At 40.9% G+C, this 24,606-nt stretch overlaps 1 protein-coding gene across 11 annotated transcripts in view; it reads left to right on the top strand.

Annotated features, from left to right (window-relative positions):
• Positions 1-23,492, top strand: part of LOC139473488 (disco-interacting protein 2 homolog C-like) — a 101,142-nt gene extending 77,650 nt beyond the window's left edge. For all 11 annotated transcript variants that reach the window (XM_071256087.1, XM_071256090.1, XM_071256089.1 and 8 more), the window contains 14 exons: positions 2,063-2,143; positions 2,884-3,007; positions 8,534-8,575; positions 8,763-8,902; positions 9,167-9,328; positions 9,767-9,897; positions 10,433-10,524; positions 11,311-11,387; positions 11,924-12,094; positions 12,461-12,580; positions 13,958-14,032; positions 14,364-14,538; positions 15,764-15,887; positions 16,696-23,492. In XM_071256087.1, coding sequence (XP_071112188.1) covers positions 2,063-2,143; positions 2,884-3,007; positions 8,534-8,575; positions 8,763-8,902; positions 9,167-9,328; positions 9,767-9,897; positions 10,433-10,524; positions 11,311-11,387; positions 11,924-12,094; positions 12,461-12,580; positions 13,958-14,032; positions 14,364-14,538; positions 15,764-15,887; positions 16,696-16,948 — 1,767 coding nt within the window. In that variant the 3' untranslated portion in view covers positions 16,949-23,492. The remainder of the gene's footprint in view (positions 1-2,062; positions 2,144-2,883; positions 3,008-8,533; positions 8,576-8,762; positions 8,903-9,166; positions 9,329-9,766; positions 9,898-10,432; positions 10,525-11,310; positions 11,388-11,923; positions 12,095-12,460; positions 12,581-13,957; positions 14,033-14,363; positions 14,539-15,763; positions 15,888-16,695) is intronic.
• The last annotated feature ends 1,114 nt before the right edge of the window (positions 23,493-24,606 follow it).

A 24,606-nucleotide genomic window follows, 5' to 3' on the forward strand; every position in this document is an offset into this window, starting at 1 on the left:
GGTGTATGTGACAAGTGACATGGCTTCAGTGTAAGGCCCAATGTGACCCTGTTTGTTGTATGTGACAAGTGACATGGCTTCAGTGTAAGGCCCAGTGTGACCCTGTTTGGTGTATGTGACAAGTGACATGGCTTCAGTGCAAGGTCCAATGTGACCCTGTGTGGTGTATGTGACAAGTGACATGGCTTCAGTGTAAGGCCCACCGTGACCCTGTTTGTTGTATGTGACAGGTGACATGGCTTCAGTGTAAGGCGCACCGTGACCCTGTTTGTTGTATCTGACAGGTGACATGGCTTCAGTGTAAGGCCCACCGTGACCCTGTTTGTTGTATCTGACAGGTGACATGGCTTCAGTGAAAGGCCCACCGTGACCCTGTTTGTTTTATGTAACAAAGCTTTAGTTTAAGGCCCATTGTGACCCTGTTTGTTGTATGTGACAAGTGACATGGCTTCAGTGAAAGGACCAATGTGACCCTGTTTGTTGTATATGACAAGTGACATGGCTTCAGTGCATGGCCCAATGTGACCCTGTTTGTTGTATGTGACAAGGCTTTAGTTAAAGGCCCAATGTGACCCTGTTTGTTGTATGTGACAAGTGACATGGCTTCAGTGTAAGGCCCAATGTGACCCTGTTTGGTGTATGTGACAAGTGACATGGCTTCAGTGTAAGGCCCACCGTGACCCTTTTTGTTGTATGTGACAGGTGACATGGCTTTTAGTGTAAGGCCCACAGTGACCCTGTTTGTTGTATGTAACAAAACTTTAGTTTAAGGCCCAATGTGACCCTGTTTGTTGTATGTTACAGGTGACATGGCTTCAGTGTAAGGCCCACCGTGACCGTTTGTTATATGTAACAAAGCTTTAGTTTAAGCCCCATTGTGACCCTGTTTGTTGTATGTGACAAGTGACGTGGCTTCAGTGTAAGGCCCAATGTGACCCTGTTTGTTGTATGTGACAGGTGACATGGTTTCAGTGCAAGGCCCAATGTGACCCTGTTTGGTGTATGTGACAGGTGACATGGCTTCAGTGTAAGGCGCACCGTGACCCTGTTTGTTGTATCTGACAGGTGACATGGCTTCAGTGTAAGGCCCACCGTGACCCTGTTTGTTGTATCTGACAGGTGACATGGCTTCAGTGAAAGGCCCACCGTGACCCTGTTTGTTTTATGTAACAAAGCTTTAGTTTAAGGCCCATTGTGACCCTGTTTGTTGTATGTGACAGGTGACATGGCTTCAGTGAAAGGACCAATGTGACCCTGTTTGTTGTATATGACAAGTGACATGGCTTCAGTGCATGGCCCAATGTGACCCTGTTTGTTGTATGTGACAAGGCTTTAGTTAAAGGCCCAATGTGACCCTGTTTGTTGTATGTGACAAGTGACATGGCTTCAGTGTAAGGCCCAATGTGACCCTGTTTGGTGTATGTGACAAGTGACATGGCTTCAGTGTAAGGCCCACCGTGACCCTTTTTGTTGTATGTGACAGGTGACATGGCTTTAAAGTTTTAGTGTAAGGCCCACAGTGACCCTGTTTGTTGTATGTAACAAAACTTTAGTTTAAGGCCCAATGTGACCCTGTTTGTTGTATGTTACAGGTGACATGGCTTCAGTGTAAGGCCCACCGTGACCGTTTGTTATATGTAACAAAGCTTTAGTTTAAGCCCCATTGTGACCCTGTTTGTTGTATGTGACAAGTGACGTGGCTTCAGTGTAAGGCCCAATGTGACCCTGTTTGTTGTATGTGACAGGTGACATGGTTTCAGTGCAAGGCCCAATGTGACCCTGTTTGTTGTATGTGACAGGTGACGTGGCTTCAGTGTAAGGCCCACCGTGACCCTGTTTGTTGTATGTGACAAGTGACATGGCTTCAGTGTAAGGCCCAATGTGACCCTGTTTGTTGTATGTGACAAGTGACATGGCTTCAGTTTAAGGCCCAATTGACCCTGTTTGTTGTATGTGACAAGTGACATGGCTTCAGTGCATGGCCCAATGTGACGCTGTTTCATGTGACAAGTGACATGGCTTCAGTGCATGGCCCAATGTGACCCTGTTTCCTCTTTTACAGCACCAGTTCCTGACAGAGATTCTCCGATGGCGATCACAGTCCACACCTGACCATATCATGTTCACCATGCTCAATGCCAGGGTTGGTATCTTTTTACTTGTGTAGGTAACAGATATGATGCCTGTAAATTTCATAAGTGTACTCCACAAAATCGCCTTTCTGCCATGTGACATTGATCAAATAGATTAGCCTATTAGCCTAAGCGATTAGTATTGTGGCATCAGAGTCTATGGTGTTAAGAAAGTTGAATGACGAAATTCAGTGATCAGTTATCTGCATTCTTTCATCAACTGACCTGTGAAGATTCTGGGGTAGAATAGGTCTTCAGCAACCCATGCTTGCCGTAAAAGGCGACTAACAGGATCGGGGGGTCAGGCTCGCTGACTTGGTTGTTGCATGTCATCGATCCCAGTTGTGTGGATCAATGCTCATGATATCAATCACTGTATTGTCTGGTCCAGACTCGATTATTTACAGACTGACGTCATATAGCTGGAATATTGCTGAGTGCGGCGTTAAACAACAAACCAACCAACTTTCCTCTACTGGTCCTCAAATCCTAATTTTCACCATTAAACTTCACCCACTTCGATGTGAGTCAGTGAGATCATCTGGTGCAGATCAGTCAAAGATTGTTGTCCTACAAACATGTAATGCGGCTGGCAGACCAATCAGAATGCAGGACTCTAACATCACAAGCTAGAAGAACATTTGGAGTCTAGAAATAATTTGTAGAAATCCCATTTTCTGCTCATGATGTATTGAGACACACCAATTGTGTTGTGCAAACCATCTATATTTTGTGATGGTTGTTGATTCAGATGCAGCCCCATCTAACTGTTACCTGCTCCCAGCTGCACAAGCGTGCAGAGAGAATCGGCTGTCTGCTGATGGAGAAAGGAGGGCTGAACACAGGCGACCACGTGGCACTCATCTACCCACCAGGTAACACATGTCTGTGTCTTGTGTGTCATATACCACCAGATAACACGTTAGTCTGTGTCTTGTGTGTCATGTACCCACCAGGTAACACATTAGTGTCTTGAGTGTCATATACCACCAGATAACACATTAGTCTGTGTCTTGTGTGTCATATACCACCAGATAACACATTAGTCTGTGTCTTGTATGTCATGTACCCACCAGGTAACACATTAGTGTCTTGTGTGGCATATACCACCAGATAACTCATTAGTCTGTGTCTTGTGTGGCATATACCACCAGATAACACATTAGTGTGTGTCTTGTGTGGCATATACCACCAGATAACACATTAGTGTGTGTCTTGTGTGTCATATACCACCAGATAACACATTAGTCTGTGTCTTGTGTGTCATGCACCACCAGATAACACATTAGTGTTTGTCTTGTGTGTCATATACCACCAGATAACACATTAGTCTGTGTCTTGTGTGTCATGTACCACCAGATAACACATTAGTCTGTGTCTTGTGTGTCATATACCACCAGATAACACATTAGTCTGTGTCTTGTATGTCATGTACCCACCAGGTAACACATTAGTGTCTTGTGTGGCATATACCACCAGATAACTCATTAGTGTGTGTCTTGTGTGTCATATACCACCAGATAACACATTAGTGTTTGTCTTGTGTGTCATATACCACCAGATAACACATTAGTCTGTGTCTTGTGTGTCATGTACCACCAGAAAACACATTAGTCTATGTCTTGTGTGTCATATACCACCAGATAACACATTAGTCTGTGTCTTGTGTGTCATATACCACCAGATAACACATTAGTGTTTGTCTTGTGTGTCATATACCACCAGATAACACATTAGTCTGTGTCTTGTGTGTCATATACCACCAGATAACTCATTAGTCTATGTCTTGTGTGTCATATACCACCAGATAACACATTAGTCTGTGTCTTGTGTGTCATATACCACCAGATAACACATTAGTGTTTGTCTTGTGTGTCATGTACCCACCAGGTAACACATTAGTGTGTGTCTTGTGTGTCATATACCACCAGATAACACATTAGTCTGTGTCTTGTGTGTCATGCACCACCAGATAACACATTAGTGTTTGTCTTGTGTGTCATATACCACCAGATAACACATTAGTCTGTGTCTTGTGTGTCATGTACCACCAGATAACACATTAGTCTGTGTCTTGTGTGTCATATACCACCAGATAACACATTAGTCTGTGTCTTGTATGTCATGTACCCACCAGGTAACACATTAGTGTCTTGTGTGGCATATACCACCAGATAACTCATTAGTGTGTGTCTTGTGTGTCATATACCACCAGATAACACATTAGTGTTTGTCTTGTGTGTCATATACCACCAGATAACACATTAGTCTGTGTCTTGTGTGTCATGTACCACCAGATAACACATTAGTCTGTGTCTTGTGTGTCATATACCACCAGATAACACATTAGTCTGTGTCTTGTGTGTCATATACCACCAGATAACTCATTAGTCTGTGTCTTGTGTGTCATATACCACCAGATAACACATTAGTCTGTGTCTTGTGTGTCATATACCACCAGATAACACATTAGTGTTTGTCTTGTGTGTCATGTACCCACCAGGTAACACATTAGTGTGTGTCTTGTGTGTCATATACCACCAGATAACACATTAGTGTGTGTCTTGTGTGTCATATACCACCAGATAACACATTAGTCTGTGTCTTGTGTGTCATATGCCACCAGATAACACATTAGTCTGTCTTGTGTGTCATATACCACCAGATAACACATTAGTCTGTGTCTTGAGTGTCATATACCACCAGATAACACATTAGTCTGTGTCTTGTGTGTCATATACCACCAGATAACACATTAGTGTGTGTCTTGTGTGTCATATACCACCAGATAACACATTAGTGTTTGTCTTGTGTGTCATGTACCACCAGATAACACATTAGTGTGTGTCTTGTGTGTCATATACCACCAGATAACACATTAGTCTGTGTCTTGTGTGTCATATACCACCAGATAACACATTAGTTTCTTGTGTGTCATGTACCACCAGATAACACATCAGTCTGTGTCTTGTGTGTCATATACCACCAGATAACACATTAGTCTGTGTCTTGTGTGTCATATACCACCAGATAACACATTAGTGTCTTGTGTGTCATATACCACCAGATAACACATTAGTCTGTGTCTTGTGTGTCATATACCACCAGATAACACATTAGTGTCTTGTGTATCATGTACCACCAGATAACACATTAGTGTCTTGAGTGTCATATACCACCATATAACACATTAGTGTGTGTCTTGTGTGTCATGTACCACCAGATAACACATTAGTCTGTGTCTTGTGTGTCATATACCACCAGATAACACATTAGTGTCTTGTGTGTCATATACCACCAGATAACACATTAGTGTCTTGTGTGTCATATACCACCAGGTAACACATTAGTGTCTTGTGTGTCATATACCACCAGATAACACATTAGTCTGTCTTGTGTGTCATATACCACCAGATAACACATTAGTCTGTGTCTTGAGTGTCATATACCACCAGATAACACATTAGTCTGTGTCTTGTGTGTCATATACCACCAGATAACATATTAGTGTGTGTCTTGTGTGTCATATACCACCAGATAACACATTAGTCTGTGTCTTGTGTGTCATGTACCACCAGATAACACATTAGTCTGTGTCTTGTGTGTCATATACCACCAGATAACACATTAGTGTGTGTCTTGTGTGTCATATACCACCAGATAACACATCAGTCTGTGTCTTGTGTGTCATATACCACCAGATAACACATTAGTGTCTTGTGTATCATGTACCACCAGATAACACATGTCTGTGTCTTGAGTGTCATATACCACCAGATAACACATTAGTGTGTGTCTTGTGTGTCATGTACCACCAGATAACACATTAGTCTGTGTCTTGTGTGTCATATACCACCAGATAACACATTAGTGTCTTGTGTGTCATATACCACCAGATAACACATTAGTGTCTTGTGTGTCATATACCACCAGGTAACACATTAGTGTCTTGTGTGTCATATACCACCAGATAACACATTAGTCTGTCTTGTGTGTCATATACCACCAGATAACACATTAGTCTGTGTCTTGAGTGTCATATACCACCAGATAACACATTAGTCTGTGTCTTGTGTGTCATATACCACCAGATAACACATTAGTCTGTGTCTTGTGTGTCATATACCACCAGATAACACATTAGTCTGTGTCTTGTGTGTCATGTACCACCAGATAACACATTAGTGTGTGTCTTGTGTGTCATATACCACCAGATAACACATTAGTGTGTGTCTTGTGTGTCATATACCACCAGATAACACATTAGCCTGTGTCTTGTGTGTCATGTACCCACCAGGTAACACATTAGTGTGTCTTGTGTGTCATATACCACCAGATAACACATTAGTGTCTTGTGTGTCATATACCACCAGATAACACATTAGTCTGTCTTGTGTGTCATATACCACCAGATAACACATTAGTGTCTTGTGTGTCATATACCACCAGATAACACATTAGTGTCTTGTGTGTCATATACCACCAGGTAACACATTAGTGTCTTGTGTGTCATATGCCACCAGATAACACATTAGTCTGTCTTGTGTGTCATATACCACCAGATAACACATTAGTCTGTGTCTTGAGTGTCATATACCACCAGATAACACATTAGTCTGTGTTTTGTGTGTCATATACCACCAGATAACACATTAGTGTGTGTCTTGTGTGTCATATACCACCAGATAACACATTAGTGTTTGTCTTGTGTGTCATGTACCACCAGATAACACATTAGTGTGTGTCTTGTGTGTCATGTACCACCAGATAACACATCAGTCTGTGTCTTGTGTGTCATATACCACCAGATAACCCATTAGTCTTTGTCTTGTGTGTCATGTACCCGCAGGTAACACATTAGTTTCTTGTGTGTCATGTACCCACCGGGTAACACATTAGTTGTGTCTGCATCATGTACCATCAGATACAACATCAGTCTGTGTCTTGTGTGTCATGTACCCACCAGATAACACATTAGTTTGTGTGTCATGTACCACCAGATACAACATCAGTCTGTGTCTTGAGTGTCATGTACCCACTGGGTAACACATTAGTCTGTGTGTCATGTACCCACCAGGTAACACATTAGTCTGTGTGTCATGTACCCACCAGGTAACACATTAGTCTGTGTGTCATGTACCCACCAGGTAACACATTAGTCTGTTTGTGTCATGTACCACCAGATACAACATCAGTCTGTGTCTTAAGTGTCATGTACCCACCAGGTAACACATTAGTCGTGTCTGCATCATGTACCATCAGATACAACATCAGTCTGTGTCTTGTGTGTCATGTACCCACCAGGTAACACATTAGTCTGTGTGTCATGTACCCACCGGGTAACACATTAGTCTGTGTGTCATGTACCCACCAGGTAACACATTAGTCTGTGTGTCATGTACCCACCAGGTAACACATTAGTCTGTGTGTCATGTACCCACCAGGTAACACATTAGTCTGTGTGTCATGTACCCACCAGGTAACACATTAGTCTGTGTGTCATGTACCCACCAGGTAACACATTAGTCTGTGTGTCATGTACCCACCAGGTAACATATCAATCTGTGTCTTGAGTGTCATGTACCGACCAGGTAACACATTAGTCTATTTGCGTCATGTACCACCAGATACAACATCAGTCTGTAACGTGTCTTGAGTGTCATGTACCCACCAGGTAACACATTAGTTTGTGTGTCATGTACCCACCAGGTAACACATTAGTCTGTTTGTGTCATGTACCACCAGATACAACATCAGTCTGTTTCTTGAGTGTCATGTACCCACCAGGTAACACATTAGTCTGTGTGTCATGTACCCACCAGGTAACATATCAGTCTGTGTCTTGAGTGTCATGTACCCACCAGGTAACACATTAGTCTGTGTGTCATGTACCCACCAGGTAACACATTAGTCTGTGTGTCATGTACCCACCAGGTAACATATCAGTCTGTGTCTTGCGTGTCATGTACCCACCAGGTAACACATTAGTCTGTGTGTCATGTACCCACCAGGTAACACATTAGTCTGTGTGTCATGTACCCACCAGGTAACATATCAGTCTGTATCTTGAGTGTCATGTACCCACCAGGTAACTCATCAATCTGAATCTGTGTGTCTTTGAAAAGTGACAAGATGATGCGAACATCAGACTTTCAGAGACGTGCATAATTTACAAAACCAAACTTTTAGAAATGAATAAGTACCAACAATGGTTGGTGCAAGAGTGATGAGTGAGATCATTGACCACTAACACTTCAGCCCTACAGACTCAGATACCATGCATGCCGATATTGGCCCTGACATGCTTTTAGTCAGAGTGATTTGAGGATTGCTGAACTGAAGTGTCAAATACCTCTGTATGTAATCAGTTAAATAGTACCTTTTGTTTCTGTCTGTTTCAGGAATAGAGCTGATAGCTGCATTCTATGGTTGCCTGTATGTAGGTGAGTCAACAGGCCACATAGTTCACCTTCTATACATTTAACATCGTATATTCTAATAAAGTGATGCTACATCACAATTTGTTGCTGGTGTGATGATTACAAGTACCAATCTTGTTTCAACATTTTGATTTAGCCGTGTATGTGACGTAGGTGATATTTAGTAAATCCCTGATGCTGTTTCTGCCAGGGTGTGTGCCAGTGACGATACGCCCACCCCACCCCCAGAACGTGGGCTCCACCCTCCCCACTGTCCGGATGATTGTAGAGGTCAGCAAGTCAGTCGCCATCCTCACAAGCACATTCGTCATCAAGCTCCTCAAGTCCAAGGTGTGTACATCATGTTTCGCTTGCTTCAGCCATATGAATGTTTATTTCCCAAACTGGGAACTTTCTGATCTGTAGTAGGCAACCAAATAAAACATGGACAGATGTCAAACTATCTGGGAACATTAGGTAATTTGAATTATGAATTGCACTCTCTGGTTTGGTTTGTGGAATGGGTCCTGCCAGAATAGGCAGGTAGATGCAGACCATGGGTGAGGTCACACTGTAGTTCTGTTTGTGATGATTGTAAATGTTTATGTCACATAGGAAGCAGGAGCTATTGTTGAGTCCAAGACCTGGCCCAAACTCCTGGACACCGATGACCTTCCCAAGCGGAAACTGGCTGCTGTGTACCGTGCCCCTACCCCGGAGATGATCTGCTACCTTGACTTCAGCGTGTCCACCACGGGCATGCTGGCTGGTGTGAAGGTGGGTCTGCATGGGTGGCCAAATCCATTCTCACGGCTCTTTCCCATCAGCCAGATGATAACTCATTCTTTTTAATGTTTAGGAGATACACAAATTTCATATTTGCAGGTGTTATTCAGTATTCAATGCAGACAGATTGATCTTTTAAAGCCTCAAGCTCACATCTGTTCCAAATGAGGTCTCTGACATGAGACAATTTTGGTGAATGCTGTAAAACATCTCATTTTTTTTGTAAGTATTTATTAAATGCAATAGATCATGGAGTGGTATCTGTGTCATCGTGTCACATGATGTGTGTCCTAAATTTGGGATGTGGAATTTTTGCAGTGAGATGCCAAGACTTCAAATGGCCATGTTTAAATATTTTTCAACCAATAGTTTCACACTTTCATTAGTTTTACAATTTCTCATGAAGCAAATTGTTCCTCTGCCTTACAGATGTCCCATGCAGCTGCCACTGCTCTGTGTCGAGCCCAGAAACTCCAGTGTGAACTATACCCGTCCCGTGATGTTGCACTGTGTCTCGACCCGTACTGCGGTCTCGGCCTGGTCCTCTGGTGTCTCAGCAGGTAGGGGCATGTACACAGCAACAGGCTACTTTCCAATAGTACCAAATAGTGTTGATAGAGCCTGCATGGGGGATTCATGGGCAGAATAGGTTCTGGATTTCAGTGATATCACTTCTGGATCCCCAGGATCCACTGATATGAGTTCTTGCCGATACAGGGTATATAACTTTAGATCCTATGATATCAGTTCTTGCCAAGGCAAAGTATTTACACTTGATCCACTGATTTCAGTCCTGGCCAGTACAGAGTATGTTGCACTGGGTCCACTTATACCAGTTCTTGCCAATGTGGCATATACATGTATAATGTTGGATCCACTGATATCAGTTCTTGCCAATACAGTATAAATTACCCTGGATCCAATGATATCAGTTCTTGACAATACAGAGTATATTGCACTGGTTACATTGATATCAGCTCTTGCCGATACAGTATATATTGCACTGAATTCACTGATATCAGTTCTGGCATTAACACTGTTTGAAATGATGGTTGTATTTGAGGCCCTGGTATATGAAGTTGTTTGTGTTTCCAGCGTGTATTCTGGCCACCATTCCATCTTGATTCCTCCGTCAGAAGTGGAGACAAACCCAGCAGTGTGGCTCTCGTCAGTCAGTGTCTACAAAGGTGAGTTTGGGGCTGGACCCCAACAACCTGGACCTGGAAATCAGACATTCAACTCAGAAGTACCACAAGAATCTGTGCTCAAAAGACCTGTACTATCTCACGTTCTTGTCATTAAACAATTATGCCCCATGAGGGTAGAACTGTCGAGTGTAATAGCTTTTCAGTATTTGCATGTGCATTTTGGAAATTCTCAATGCTGACTGGTCATTTGAAGACATACAATGCAGGAGAGGGTGTTGTATAATCATGTGGGACATTGCTTCATTGATATCTGTCATCCATTATTCAAGAGGTGAACAATAGTCATCACTGATTTCAGTGACATGATTGTTGGTTCCAAATCCTAGTTTCCCCTATTCTGTTTCTAGGTTTGTCAGCATCATACCCATGCTCGTGGGTTTCCCTAATGTGGTAAACGTTTGAGACCTGTATCAATTCGGATTTTCCTCCCACTTCAAGCTGATGTGATATAATTGGAATTTTGATTTGCGTTAACCCAACTCACTCACTCACTTTCTTCGACATGACAATGAGTAATCTATAGAATACACTGCTGGAAACCTTGAAATTTGGATTATCTCTCTGACCATTCCTTATTCCTCGTAGCTCTGTGCCAATACTTTAGTGGCTATACTCACCCAAATTTGTCTTTTTGTATCATTTCTGTAGATTTTGGTGTTATTAGACTAGTGGCTTAAGTCTCAGACTGTTATCCACTAAGCCATTTTTTGGTAGTTTTTAATAGCTTACATTTTGAAGGTAGTTTGACATATTTGATTCTTTCAGTGAGAGATACATTCTGTTCGTATGGTGTGATGGAACTGTGTACTCGCGGTCTGGGAACATCCACATCAGCTCTCAAGGTAAGAGTTTCTGTTACTACACCATCATTGTATTAAGTCAAAAACAAGTGTCTTACCTGATGGAGGTAGTGGCTAGCCTTGTAGGTGAAACGTTCACTCTCCATGGAAAGGCCAAGGTTCCATTTCCCACTGGAATGTTGCTTAAAAGGTGCAAGATGTACTCCCTCACATAGCTGATGGACTGCGTTTACTTGCCCAAATGATACTTGATTAGACCCTGTCCAGGTGTCTAGGTCTGTATGATGAGGTTTAATTTTGCCTTGCAGGAGAGCTTGTTGTATATTCATGTGGGACATTTATTAGTGCTGATATTAACAAGCAGTGATCAATTTCTTTATCATTGTCATCATTTGCTTCATAATTGTTTTAGATTCTACACCGAAATGTTACTATAGTTTTAATAAAGAGGTTGATAATCCATGCTGTCTTAACATCAGTTACATATCCAGCTAGGTACTATGTGTCAGATCCAACCCTCTGACTCTAGCTATTCCTAAGTGTTTGTAGGTTTCAGCACTGATGTTGCTTTGTTCCAGGCAAAGGGTGTGAACCTGGTGTGTGTGCGGGCATGTTGCGTGATTGCAGAGGAGCGGCCGAGGATACAGCTGACAACATCCTTCACCAAGCTGTTTGCCAGCCTGGGACTCTCCCCTCGGGCTGTCAGCACAAGCTTTGGCTGCAGGGTCAATGTTGGAATAGGTCTACAGGTAGGTACTGGTATTCCATACGTGCTTGATTGGGTGCTGATTGCTTTAATTGTTAGATAGTTGGAGAACCAGTTGTTTCGGTGTTTTTCAACTATTTGTTTATTTATTTTTTTTACTTCCAGATTTTTTTTCAACTTGTACATGAGACTAAAGAAATTATTCTTAAATTAGGCTGTGCATTGATATGTCTTATAGGTATGCTGAGTCATAGAAGGGAGTTCCTGAATGACAAATGATCATGTTCAGTTTCACAATCTCTGTCTGGTATTGTGCTCAGGTGATGCCAAGATATTTTGTGTACAGGAATGTGTTAAGGAAATATTTAAGAATATTCAAATCCATAGTAAGAAAGGCATTTGTTTCCAGGGTGCTTCATGTCCAGAACCAACAACTGTCTATGTTGATCTGCGCGCTCTCCGCAACGACCGTGTGACACTAGTTGAGAAGGGCAGCCCTCACAGTCTCTGCCTCATGGAGTCAGGCAAGGTAGGCAGATATCTCTCACACTTCTCTGCCTCATGGAGTCAGGCAAGGTAGGCAGATATCTCTCACACTTCTCTGCCTCATGGAGTCAGGCAAGGTAGGCAGATATCTCACACACTTCTCTGCCTCATGGAGTCAGGCAAGGTAGGCAGATATCTCTCACACTTCTCTGCCTCATGGAGTCAGGCAAGGTAGGCAGATATCTCACACACTTCTCTGCCTCATGGAGTCAGGCAAGGTAGGCAGATATCACACACACTTCTCTGCCTCATGGAGTCAGGCAACGTAGGCAGATATCTCACACACTTCTCTGCCTTATGGAGTCAGGCAAGGTAGGCAGATATCTCACACACTTCTCTGCCTCATGGAGTCAGGCAACGTAGGCAGATATCTCACACGCTTCTCTGCCTCATGGAGTCAGGCAAGGTAGGCAGATATCTCACACGCTTCTCTGCCTCATGGAGTCAGGCAAGGTAGGCAGATATCTCTCACACTTCTCTGCCTCATGGAGTCAGGCAAGGTAGGCAGATATCTCACACGCTTCTCTGCCTCATGGAGTCAGGCAAGGTAGGCAGATATCTCACACACTTCTCTGCCTCATGGAGTCAGGCAAGGTAGGCAGATATCTCACACGCTTCTCTGCCTCATGGAGTCAGGCAAGGTAGGCAGATATCTCACACACTTCTCTGCCTCATGGAGTCAGGCAAGGTAGGCAGATATCTCACACACTTCCCTGTCTCATGGAATCAGGCAAGGTATCAGATAACTCACACACTTCTCTGCCTCATGGAGTCAGGCAAGGTAGGCAGATATCTCACACGCTTCTCTGCCTCATGGAGTCAGGCAAGGTAGGCAGATATCACACACACTTCTCTGCCTCATGGAGTCAGGCAATGTAGGCAGATATCACACACACTTCTCTGCCTCATGGAGTCAGGCAAGGTAGGCTGATATCTCACACACTTCTCTGCCTCATGGAGTCAGGCAAGGTATCAGATATCTCACACACTACTCTGCCTCATGGAGACTGAGTAAAGTATCCATTTGGGGCTTCCCGTTGTAGGTCACCAGCGACCTGTGCTGGTGGTAAGAGGCGACCAAAGGAATATTGCGTGGTCGACATTGGTTGACAACATTTCCTTGTACCCCAGTGGCATAGATTTCTGCTCACAATATCGGTCATTGAATTGTCTGGTCCAGACTTGATTATTTACAGGCCACCATCATATGGCTGAAATATTGCCAAGTGAGGCGTAAAATACAAACAAGCAAATTAGAGTATGTAGATATCATATTAATCACTTACAAGAGTTAAGATATCAGACGTTGAAGTATTTTTAGTTGTGTCATATGGTTTCCATTATATTTGGTATCCTTCAGCTGCTGCCAGGAGTGAAGGTGGTGATTGCTAACCCTGAGACTAAAGGCCAGTGTGCTGATTCACATCTCGGAGAGGTATGTCACTGTTACCTTACCATTAAGACACAGCATCGTAGTACCTATTTCCTTGTTAAGCTAAGACTAGTGATTCCTTTACTGCTTTGCAGAAATGAACACGACTTAGGTATCTTTTGACATGTTTTTTATGAATAAATATGCAGGTTATAGATGTTGTCAGTGTGGTTTATTATGCCCTATACCTAATAACCCTAGTGTTATGCTGTAGGTTGTTTCATGTCTTATTACTTCTTATGTCTCGTTAAAGGTATTGTGAGTCAGGGAATCATTTTGGTGGTTGTAAATGATGCCGTGTTGAGTTGTGTCTTGTTTTGTTTCTGTTTACCAGATCTGGGTGAGCAGTCCCCACAGCGCCACCGGCTACTTCACCATCTATGGCGATGACTCCCTTCACCAGGATCATTTCGACTCCAGACTTGCGACTGGAGACACACAGACATCGTATGCTAGGACAGGGTTCTTAGGCTTCATACGCAGAACAGAGCTCACACAGTCAGATGGAGGTATGCAAAGGTCATCATCATGTCGGGACTTATCACCAATTGTGACTCTAGGTTAGACTTGGTGCTAATACCCAGTGCTGTCTCCAGTGGAGATTCAGGGTAACTTTGGTCCTCGTACCCAATCCTTGACTCCCGTTGAGATTCAGGATAATCTTGGTCCTTGTACCCAGTGCTGTCTCAGTTGGGGATTGAGGGCTATTTTGGTCCTAGAACCCAATGCTTGTCCCCAGTAGGGATGGTATGGTAACCTTGGTCCTAGTACCCAATGCTTGTCTCCAGTAGGGATTGTATGGTAGCCTTGGTCCTGGTAGCCAATGCTTGTTTCTAGTAGGGATTGTATGGTAACCTTGGTCCTGGTATCCAATGCTTGACTCTAGTAGGGATTGTATGGTAACTTTGGTCCTGGTACCCAATGCTTGTGTACAGTACATTCACCCTGTGCACTCTAATGAACCCACTCATCCGATGGTAGATGACCAAATGATGGAAACACGAATATGTTCATACACCCGAAACACAAGTGTCAAAATGTGTGGTGTCATCCTGGGCAAGTTCAAATGTGCCTCTGTACACCCAGCAGGGAATCTAATATACGAGGTGGGTGTAAAAACCCTCTAGTGTCCGTAGGCAGCTTGGGTTGTATACTCCCCAGGGGGTTGAGAAAGATAACTGGAATACATGCGTATCAGTGGTCAGGGAACAAATAAACCACATTTGCGCAGATATCAGTACCAGGATAAGTGGGTTATATATGTGGTATAGTATAATAATATCATATAATATGATATGATATAATTTGATATAATGTGATATAATGTGATATAATGTGATAGTGATAATGTATGTGTCCAATAGATCCTTGGTACCCAAGGCTTGTCCACCATGAGAATTCCAGGGCGCAGTTTTTGCCCCATAGTGCCCAGTTGTAAGTGCAATCAACATCAGCCCACCTTTGTTAACAGTCTGTCTGGTTGTCAATATTTGGCTACTAGTTCCCCTGCTCTAGATTTGATTACACCGACTGCCATGAGTTTCAGTTATTATGATGTGAGCCCCACCCATTAGCAGGAATAATTAATGTCCCCAAGGGCAAAAATGTTTGCATCAATATTGCTTCTTTGTTGCCACGTAAGTGGTCTTTGATCTTTCTGTTTGGTTTGAAACAGATTGCACTATTATCAATGTGTACACACTTCCCAACCAGCTATTACCTTTTGTTTTACAGAGCGCCATGATGCTATCTTTGTTGTTGGAGGCCTTGATGAGACCATTGTGTTGCGAGGCATGAGGTACCACCCCATAGATGTAGAGACTAGTGTGCTTCGAGCGCACAGGAAGATCTGTGAATGGTGAGTATTATTTCCAGCAGTCATAAACCAAATAATGGCACTGTATGGTTAACTATGAAAGTCTTTGGGGTCTAAGGGTCACCCAGAGATCTTTAGATGTGTTAGTTTGCTCTGCAGACCATCATTCCTTAGCAGTACCAGGATCCACTGATTTTTTTGTGTGCTTATTATGATCTGTGTTTTGTGGCACCTTACCTGTGCTTGTGGGTAATCTTACGTAGTAGAGTTAGTATGTGCTTTTGTCCCTGTTAGGATTTTGGGCAGAATAGGTTCCCAGTGTCCCATACTTGCTGTTCTGTAAGGGCCAACTGATGGATGATAGAGTGGTCGGGGGATTTCATCTCCATTATGAGATAGTTGTTCATGCTTTCGACCACTTGTTTACCAGACCGAGGCACAATTATTCACAAGTTAATGTAATTTAGCTGATGTTAGCATTGCTAACCATGGCAAAAACAGCATTCACTAATTTTTAGTTAATGATATGATGAACAATTAGTTTTTTGCTGTAACAACAGTCCTAAAGAAGATAATGTGCATGTGATTCATTTATTTATATCAATACAACATGGCACTGGTGTGTCTGTTTGTTTTCTTGGTACTAATGCCATTCACAATGGGATAGACATTTGCCTCAATGTTTCATTGTGGTCAAGGTACCAAGGGATTACATAAGATATTAAACCTTGGGACTATTGTGTAATTTTAGTGTGTTATCACTAATGAAATCTCTTCAGTAGGGACTGGTTTGGACACAGTCAGCAAGTATATGGCTAGACATCTGTTAATACATCTCTTCTATTTCCAGTGCTGTGTTTACATGGACCAACCTGCTGGTGGTGGTTGTTGAGTTGGATGGAAACGAAAATGAGGCTCTTGACTTAGTCCCCTTGGTAACGAACGCAGTATTGGAGGAGCATTACCTTATCGTGGGTGTGGTCGTCGTGGTTGACCCAGGGGTCATCCCGATCAACTCCAGAGGAGAGAAACAGCGGATGCATCTACGAGATGGCTTCCTGGCTGACCAGCTCGACCCCATCTATGTAGCTTACAATATGTAGGCAACTCAAATAGCTAGCCCAGACTTTGACAGGTTTACCTGTCTTGACCCTACACGATCTGGTTCTTTCAGTTAGAAGATGGAGTCATTTATTTTTTATTATATGGAAGATCATGTTGGATCTCAAAATACAGACTTGATGATAAACAGACATTGAAACCAACATGAGTAAACTGGGTCCAGAAAGGAGAGAAGTTCAACAATCATCAGCGATTAAGTTCCAACTTTATTTACAAATTTCTCAAAGTAACAGTAATAAATATGATGTTATCAAGTGGAGAGAGGGTTCCACCTATAAAGCAAACAGGAATGAAAGCAGTGGCAAATGTATACAAGAATAGGACATCTCGGGTGTGATGGGTCTGGATGCTGAAGGGCACATGCTTTTGAATTGCTAGAACCTTTTCTTCAAGACAGTGCCCTCAAAGCTTCAAAGTAAAAGAGAAAGGTGGTATTGTATGAATATGTACAAGCTTAAACCTGGATGGATCGTGATGAGTCTGAAGTTTACATTTATCAAAGTGAAATAAATGTTTTGGCTTGAGTGATGTGCTGTATGGGCCCCAAGTAATGATGCTGACAATGTGATGAAGATGTATTTTATGAGATGAGACATGTTCACAAACATGCAGGATTGATTTCTTCATTTATTTGGGACCCATCTGTGCTGGCCAGAAATAGACAGGTCAGTGACAAGGTGGGATTTCGCTATTGACGTGCGGTGATTGCTATATATGATACTATGTGCTTGACATTGAATCAGTAATCTGTCTGCAATATAGGTGTGTACATTACATGCTTGAAATGAACATGGTGATGGCAGAGATGTTTGGGTGAGCAGTATATGGAACGTTGAAAGGGACGTGAGAAAAAGACAATGAATGATCGTTGATGTGCTCTGATGTGAGGAGAGTTTGAGTGACAGTTCCAGTCAAGTATGGACAGATCAGAGTTGGGAAGGAAATTGAGGAGTGTTTTGTTGTCCTGGAAATTAAAATGTTGGTAAATTTATGACAATAGGAAGAGTTGTCACAGGTCATCACTTGTGGTCTATCTTGATGTCTGTGTTAGTATACTAGATATTCAAGATTGACAGCTAATGACAAGAAATGAACTAGGTCCTGACTTGAAGATAAGACACTGAAAGAACATATTTTGGTTATTGCTTGCTAGTACCACACTCATAGTGAAAAATAGACTAACAAATATGCTTTCTAAATATGCAAGAGTATTCAGTAGAATTTATTATATCTAACTGTATATATACAGATATGATTAACATGAAAATTAGGTTTTAGATCATCAAACTTAATTGTTGTTTCTTTGAATTTTGAAAATATATCTTGACTTTCTCAGTTCCTTTTAGCATGGTGTCCAAAGAGATGGAGCTAATGCCAAATTCATCATCTGATCTCTCAATCTTGTATTTTGTACATGTAACTAGCATGAAAATAACTGTATGCCACATGATATTGCTTAGGAGATTGTGTTGAAATATGCTTCCGTTTAGCTATTCTATGTGATATTTAGTTTATTAGCTGACACCATTCTTACGACTGTGGTGTTAAAAAAATCTATTGTATGTGATAGTGCAGTCACAAAATTTGTAGGGTGTAATACAAGGGGAGCTAACTCTGTAATCCTAGTCACTATGCTGTACAGTGCTATTGTTGTGTCCCGGCATAATCGGTAGAGTACCCATGCAGTGATGCCATAAATAATTTGGTGTGTATGGTTTGAATTGCACCACGTTATGCATGTTTTTGATACTTTCGTTACTCAGATTATATTTTAATTTGTACATAAAAATAGTAGATGCTTATGGTGTTTATTTCACAAGCTACCACAATCTTTCTGTACACAGTTCATCTGTTATCTTTAACTTATTTATGTCTATTCCTGCAGTTCAGGATATCAAACTAATAGAAGTAGTCTACTTTATTCCTCACTGTAAAACATTAGGTGGTGACTTTTAGGGTCTACCAAAACATGAATGACAGCAGTTTTGATATGTACAAAAAATTGTATAGAAATTATATTCACTTATTCACAAGACATTCACATATGGACATTTCAATGAACATTTCATTAAAATCATGAATTTAAACCTTCATGCATGTATGTGTGTTGTGATACAATTGCATGCTCTGTACCAAACTTATGCACAGAAAGAACTTTGTTCATTGAATCTCATTAAGCTCCACAAATATATATCACAATCTAAGAAAATATTCCTGTACCAGTTCCTCATCAGTCGTCATACATTCAGTGAACGCGTCATTGAGTTTGTGCATCACATAACTGAGGATGCTAAGTATTAACAAAGTTTGCTGATGCTCAGATGTGTGTGTTCTGCAGCCTGCTTCACACCACCCTGGGATTAGATGAGGCATTACCTGACATGGACAGAAATAAAATTATGAGAATCAAGAAGAGGAACCAGTAACAGCTCTTCTCTTGTGTAAAAAATGGTGCATGAAGTTCTCACAATGACCTGTTACGAAAATACTTTAAGAGCAACTGTTCATGTGTAAATGTCAAATGCAATGGGGTGTCCTTCAAGCAATGGGCACAACGTGTGAAGCCCATTTTGGTGGTAATGATAAAGTGACATAATTCTTTTCACTCTGAAATTGAGATAAACAACTTTCTCTTTTAATTTCAAGTGGAAAAGTATCACCATGTCATAACAGTGTCATAAACAGTCTCTTGTAAGTGTATTTTCAAGTGGTCGATGATTGGCTGCAGTCATTTCACTCTTGCTATGACAAGGAGTTACTGCCCTTCCCTAAAGTTTGGCTGCTGGGTGGGAACTGTTTGAGCAAAGAGGTGTATGATTCTGTTTCGGTGGGTAGAGGGTTAAGTGGTTCCACATCCAAGGGTTGGTGTGATGCGAGTTGTGCAACATATTTACTTGGGTTTAAGGATGGATGACGTTCCAGTCAACCAAACCACACACATTCATATTTATCTTTCCATGTATGTGTCAGTGTTGTTTCATAACCATGTGAACACAACTTCCAAAACTGTTTTAATGTCAAAGAACAGGGTTTTTCAGTTTTCCTTACTTATAATCAACCTGGGGCATTCACATAAAGCTGACGCAAGACTGTTTACATTTATGTTTGCTGTCAGTCATCAGGAATGGATACAGTGTTTGAGATTAACCATGCAAGTCAAGGGGACCTTGTGACAAATTAACAGTTGAAGATAAATGGGTCTGTAGATATTCTATGGCAGAAAACGACCCCAGGACCCTTAATTTCAAACACTGCTGTATCAGATTCATCTATGGTATATTTGTCGAAGGAACACCTGCAGTTATATTCACAATCAGTTGAAGCACACCACATAGAAACATTAATCCATTATTCTTGACAGGGTGCTACACCTCCTCCAGAGGGAGATTTAGAGTTCTCCTGTCTGTACCATATACACATGTAGATAGATCTAGACTAAGGAGGACTGATTTCTAATACTTATCCTATAAAAGAGGAGAAAAAACATGGCCAGTTATCCACTGTCTTGCTTATTCCAAACTTTTCGCCATTAAGCCAATTTTATGCTCAACTGTAACCGATTTTTGTGTATTGTTTAGAATGTTTTTTTTGCAAGCCAGCATGTTTATTTTTCCAAGTGTCTTGTTTCATAATGTCATTAATCATTGTTTTATTTAGTTTGTAAAAAATTTGTGCATACATGCCAATGTATATAGATGCTATGGGAGATTGATAGAGAGTGAGAATGCTTCTACCAGACGACCATGGTAAAAGAAAATATTTGCTTTTATCATGGCGGATGATTGATAGGTTTAACTGACTAGATAATGCTAATTATTCTTTAGGTATACTTTTGTGATGGAAAATTTGGTTCTTGGAAATAACACTTCCCTGAGGAATTTTTAATTACATTAATTTGATTTAGTCGTTGAACGTTTACAAATCTTAAACCAATAATCACGTACATGTTTTATACATTGTCGTCATATTTCAGCCACTTTTCATAATATAACAAAGTCACAACCTTTCTCCTGCTTTTTGCCTATTATCAAGCTAGACAATTTTGCACATGTATGCAAAGTTTCTGTTCCTTTTTACATTCCTGAGTAGTCCCATGTTATATTCTGTTCCATAAGCTTTCAATGTTAGTAAGCTGAAATCTGCAGTATTTTTTTCTTTTTTCAAAGTTTTCTCAATGCCTCCCATCAGTTACATTGCATTCTTGTATCTTGTAATGTTCATGTTGAGGAACAGTTACCTCCCTTTGAATAGACTTGATTGACAGGAGAAGCTATTTTATTGGATGCAAAGGACTCTAAAATGTATTCATGAAAATTCAGATGCAGCATCACATAACATCAATCATTCATACTAAAGTTTGCTTAATATGAAATAGTTTGCCAAATTAAAAGAAGCTCATGGTGTGCAGTTAATATTGATTCATTGTATAGATGGTGTATCAATTCACGAAATGCTGTATGGAATTTCACGTTTTTTTAAAGAAGAAAACATTTTTTTTATGTTGACTATTCAATGTTGTGTGGTAAATGTATCTTTGTTTCATGAACACAAGCTTCAGTTTGGATGTTAGAAGAATTACTAGCTAAGATGCATGCTGAATGCTTTAAACCACTGTACATATGAGCTCAATTCAAACATGATTCAAGATATTAATTTATGTAGTGTCAAACTGATTACAAGAATATTTCAAGTGATTAATTCCTTGATTTCTTTCACTATCTTTCAAATTTGCCATATTTGATAAAAGCAAAGTTTTTTCCTCTCAGTATGCCCTACATGTGAAATATGATGGATATCTTGTACTTCTCAATGCGAATGAAATGAACGCTTGACGTGTGTGTGTGTGCATGCTAGAATCTCATAGAGTGTGTATATAGACATGTGTAGGTTATATTTGGACGTACTGCTATTGACAACTTGTAATGTATAAAACTTTAATTGTGACAGGTACTAATGATCATTTCATGTTGTGCATTGTTTTTGTTCGTTAATTATGTGAGTAACAAGTTTTTGATTTGATTATTGGTAGGAGTATGTTTTTAACTATTGGATAAATAATTCAGACATTAAGACAAGGGTACAAGCCCATGTAGGTTTTTCCTTTCTGCATATTCAAAAGAGACATTGTTAAATATGTTTCATGAATTGTTTACATCAGCATCCGATGGGATCAGGAAGTTCATCTGTATGTAGTAGACATGTTAAATCTATAGAGTTTTTCAATTTGTCTTTGGTAATTTTAACATCTATTTTAACTTTGAACACATAATGTTTTATTACTTTCTCATGATAACATCAGTATTTATTGAAGTTTTATTACATTGTTAAATCTGTACACTGGTTATTTAGAAGACTTATAATTGTTTAGACATTAAACACTGTTTAAAAGTCAAGTTTATGATGTTTGAAAAGTTTGATTGTGTAAGTGAAATGTTCCAAATAGCCATCAACATCTTATATGTTTATTACATATTAATATTTTGCATTTTACTGCAATTTGTTTACACCAATATATAAAAAACTAAGAACATATTTAAGATTAGTTTTCTTGTCAGTGTTAGAAATATTCGTTGTCCAAATAATTGGAAGTGTTAAGAAGTATACTTTGGTTATGATTTCCTAGGAGATACATATTAATGGTTGACTATGATTGCACAGCTAGCAACACACAAAGCTTGTATATGAGAATAATGTGAATGTACATATTTTGTGTGACACAAAATACTTATCATCCGCTAGTGCAATGTAAGGTAACAATCGGTGATGGAATTTCAAACTAGGTAAGCCAATTCCACTGAGGATTATATTAATGGGAAAGAAAATGGTTTGTTTCTCTTGGTACTGTTTCTAGAAGTGTTGGTGATTTTGTTAAGTTTAGAAGACAAGAAAGTAAGAAATATGAGCAGAGTTTACTTTTGCCAAAAAGCTGAGTTCTTTTCTGTCATTTATTTTTTAAGGTTCGGAATATATCATGTTTTTCTTACATTGTAATTTGAACTGTTTACTTTAAACTTACTGAATTATGGTATAATTATATTTACAGTCAGTATTTTATTTTCCCTTATATATTATGTTATTTTATGCTAAATAATCACCTCAGTATTACATGGGAGTATGATGAGGAACAAACCAGATTCTGTCATTTAAGCCATATGCTTTTCGCGGTATGTTAACAAATTACCTTGCCTTTGTAAAACAATACCTTGAGTTTGAATGAACAGTTCAAATTAGTTTTGAATATGCTATGCATTACGATAAGTTGAACAAATTCACTTCCATGAGATAGCACTTCCACGGTGCAGTATTTTTCCCTTCAGTGAAGATGCCCTCATGGTCTGACCCTTGAGGTCAGTGACGTGGCTTGCTAGGTCAAGGGTCATATGAATATGCATATTGGGTCATCTTGCTGTGTGGGCAGTAGAATAGCTCTGTGTTAATCTGCTGTCAACTATACATTGTTTGTAAAACTGACTTTTGTATTGTGTACAATATTCATGACCAGTGCTTGGTACTTTTCAATTTCAACTGGAATAAATCCAATTTGCATAAAGAGCTTTTGTTTTTTATTGATTTTAGAACACCAAAGTGGGCAATGGGACTCATGTGTTAAGAATTCTTTAGAATGTGGAATTTGGCACTTTTATGTGGAGACAGATTAAGTATGATCCCATTGTTTAAATTGAGATGTGTGTGGGTTTTATTGAGCTGTATTGTTCAAACAGCAATGCATGGCATGACTGAGCTAGGAAGCATGGAGACAGATGTTTATTGTGGTTGTTAGTTTTGGGATGTGGGGGTAGGATTGTCTGCACTGGCCAAATCTATATATTAGATCATACTGAGGTGGTAATTTGTGCTGGTTGGAGCTCCTGAACATGAATAGTGTTGGCCCCTCTTGCAAGGCCTGACTTCAGGACTGAGGGCAGATAGTGCAGGTACCACTTGTGAGGTCTGACTTCTGAACTACTGAGGATGGATAGTGCAGGTACCACTTGTGAGGTCTGACTTCTGAACTACTGAGGATGGATAGTGCAGGTACCACTTGTTAGGTCTGACTTCTGAACTACTGAGGATGGATAGTGCAGGTACCACTTGTGAGGTCTGACTTCTGAACTACTGAGGATGGATAGTGCAGGTACCACTTGTGAGGTCTGACTTCTGAACTACTGAGGATGGATAGTGCAGGTACCACTTGTGAGGTCTGACTTCTGAACTACTGAGGATGGATAGTGCAGGTACCACTTGTGAGGTCTGACTTCTGAACTACTGAGAATGGATAGTGCAGGTACCACTTGGGAGGACAGACGTCAGGGCAACTGAGGGCGGATATTGCAGTTACCACTGGGGACAACAGACGTCAGGACTACTGACGGCGGATAGTGCAGGCACCACTGGGGACAACGGACGTCAGGACTACTGAGGGCGGATAGTACAGGTACCACTGGGGACAACAGATGTCAGGACTACTGAGGGCGGATAGTGCAGGCACCACTGGGGACAACAGATGTCAGGACTACTGAGGGCGGATAGTGCGGGTACCACTGGGGAGGACAGACGTCAGGACTACCGAGGGCGGATAGTGCAGGTACCACTGGGGACAACAGACATCAGGACTACTGAGGGCGGATAGTACAGGTAC

This window comes from Haliotis cracherodii, unplaced genomic scaffold, assembly GCF_022045235.1.
Source record: "Haliotis cracherodii isolate W230 unplaced genomic scaffold, xgHalCrac1.p SCAF_29, whole genome shotgun sequence".
NCBI classification, from domain to species: Eukaryota; Metazoa; Mollusca; class Gastropoda; order Lepetellida; family Haliotidae; genus Haliotis; species Haliotis cracherodii.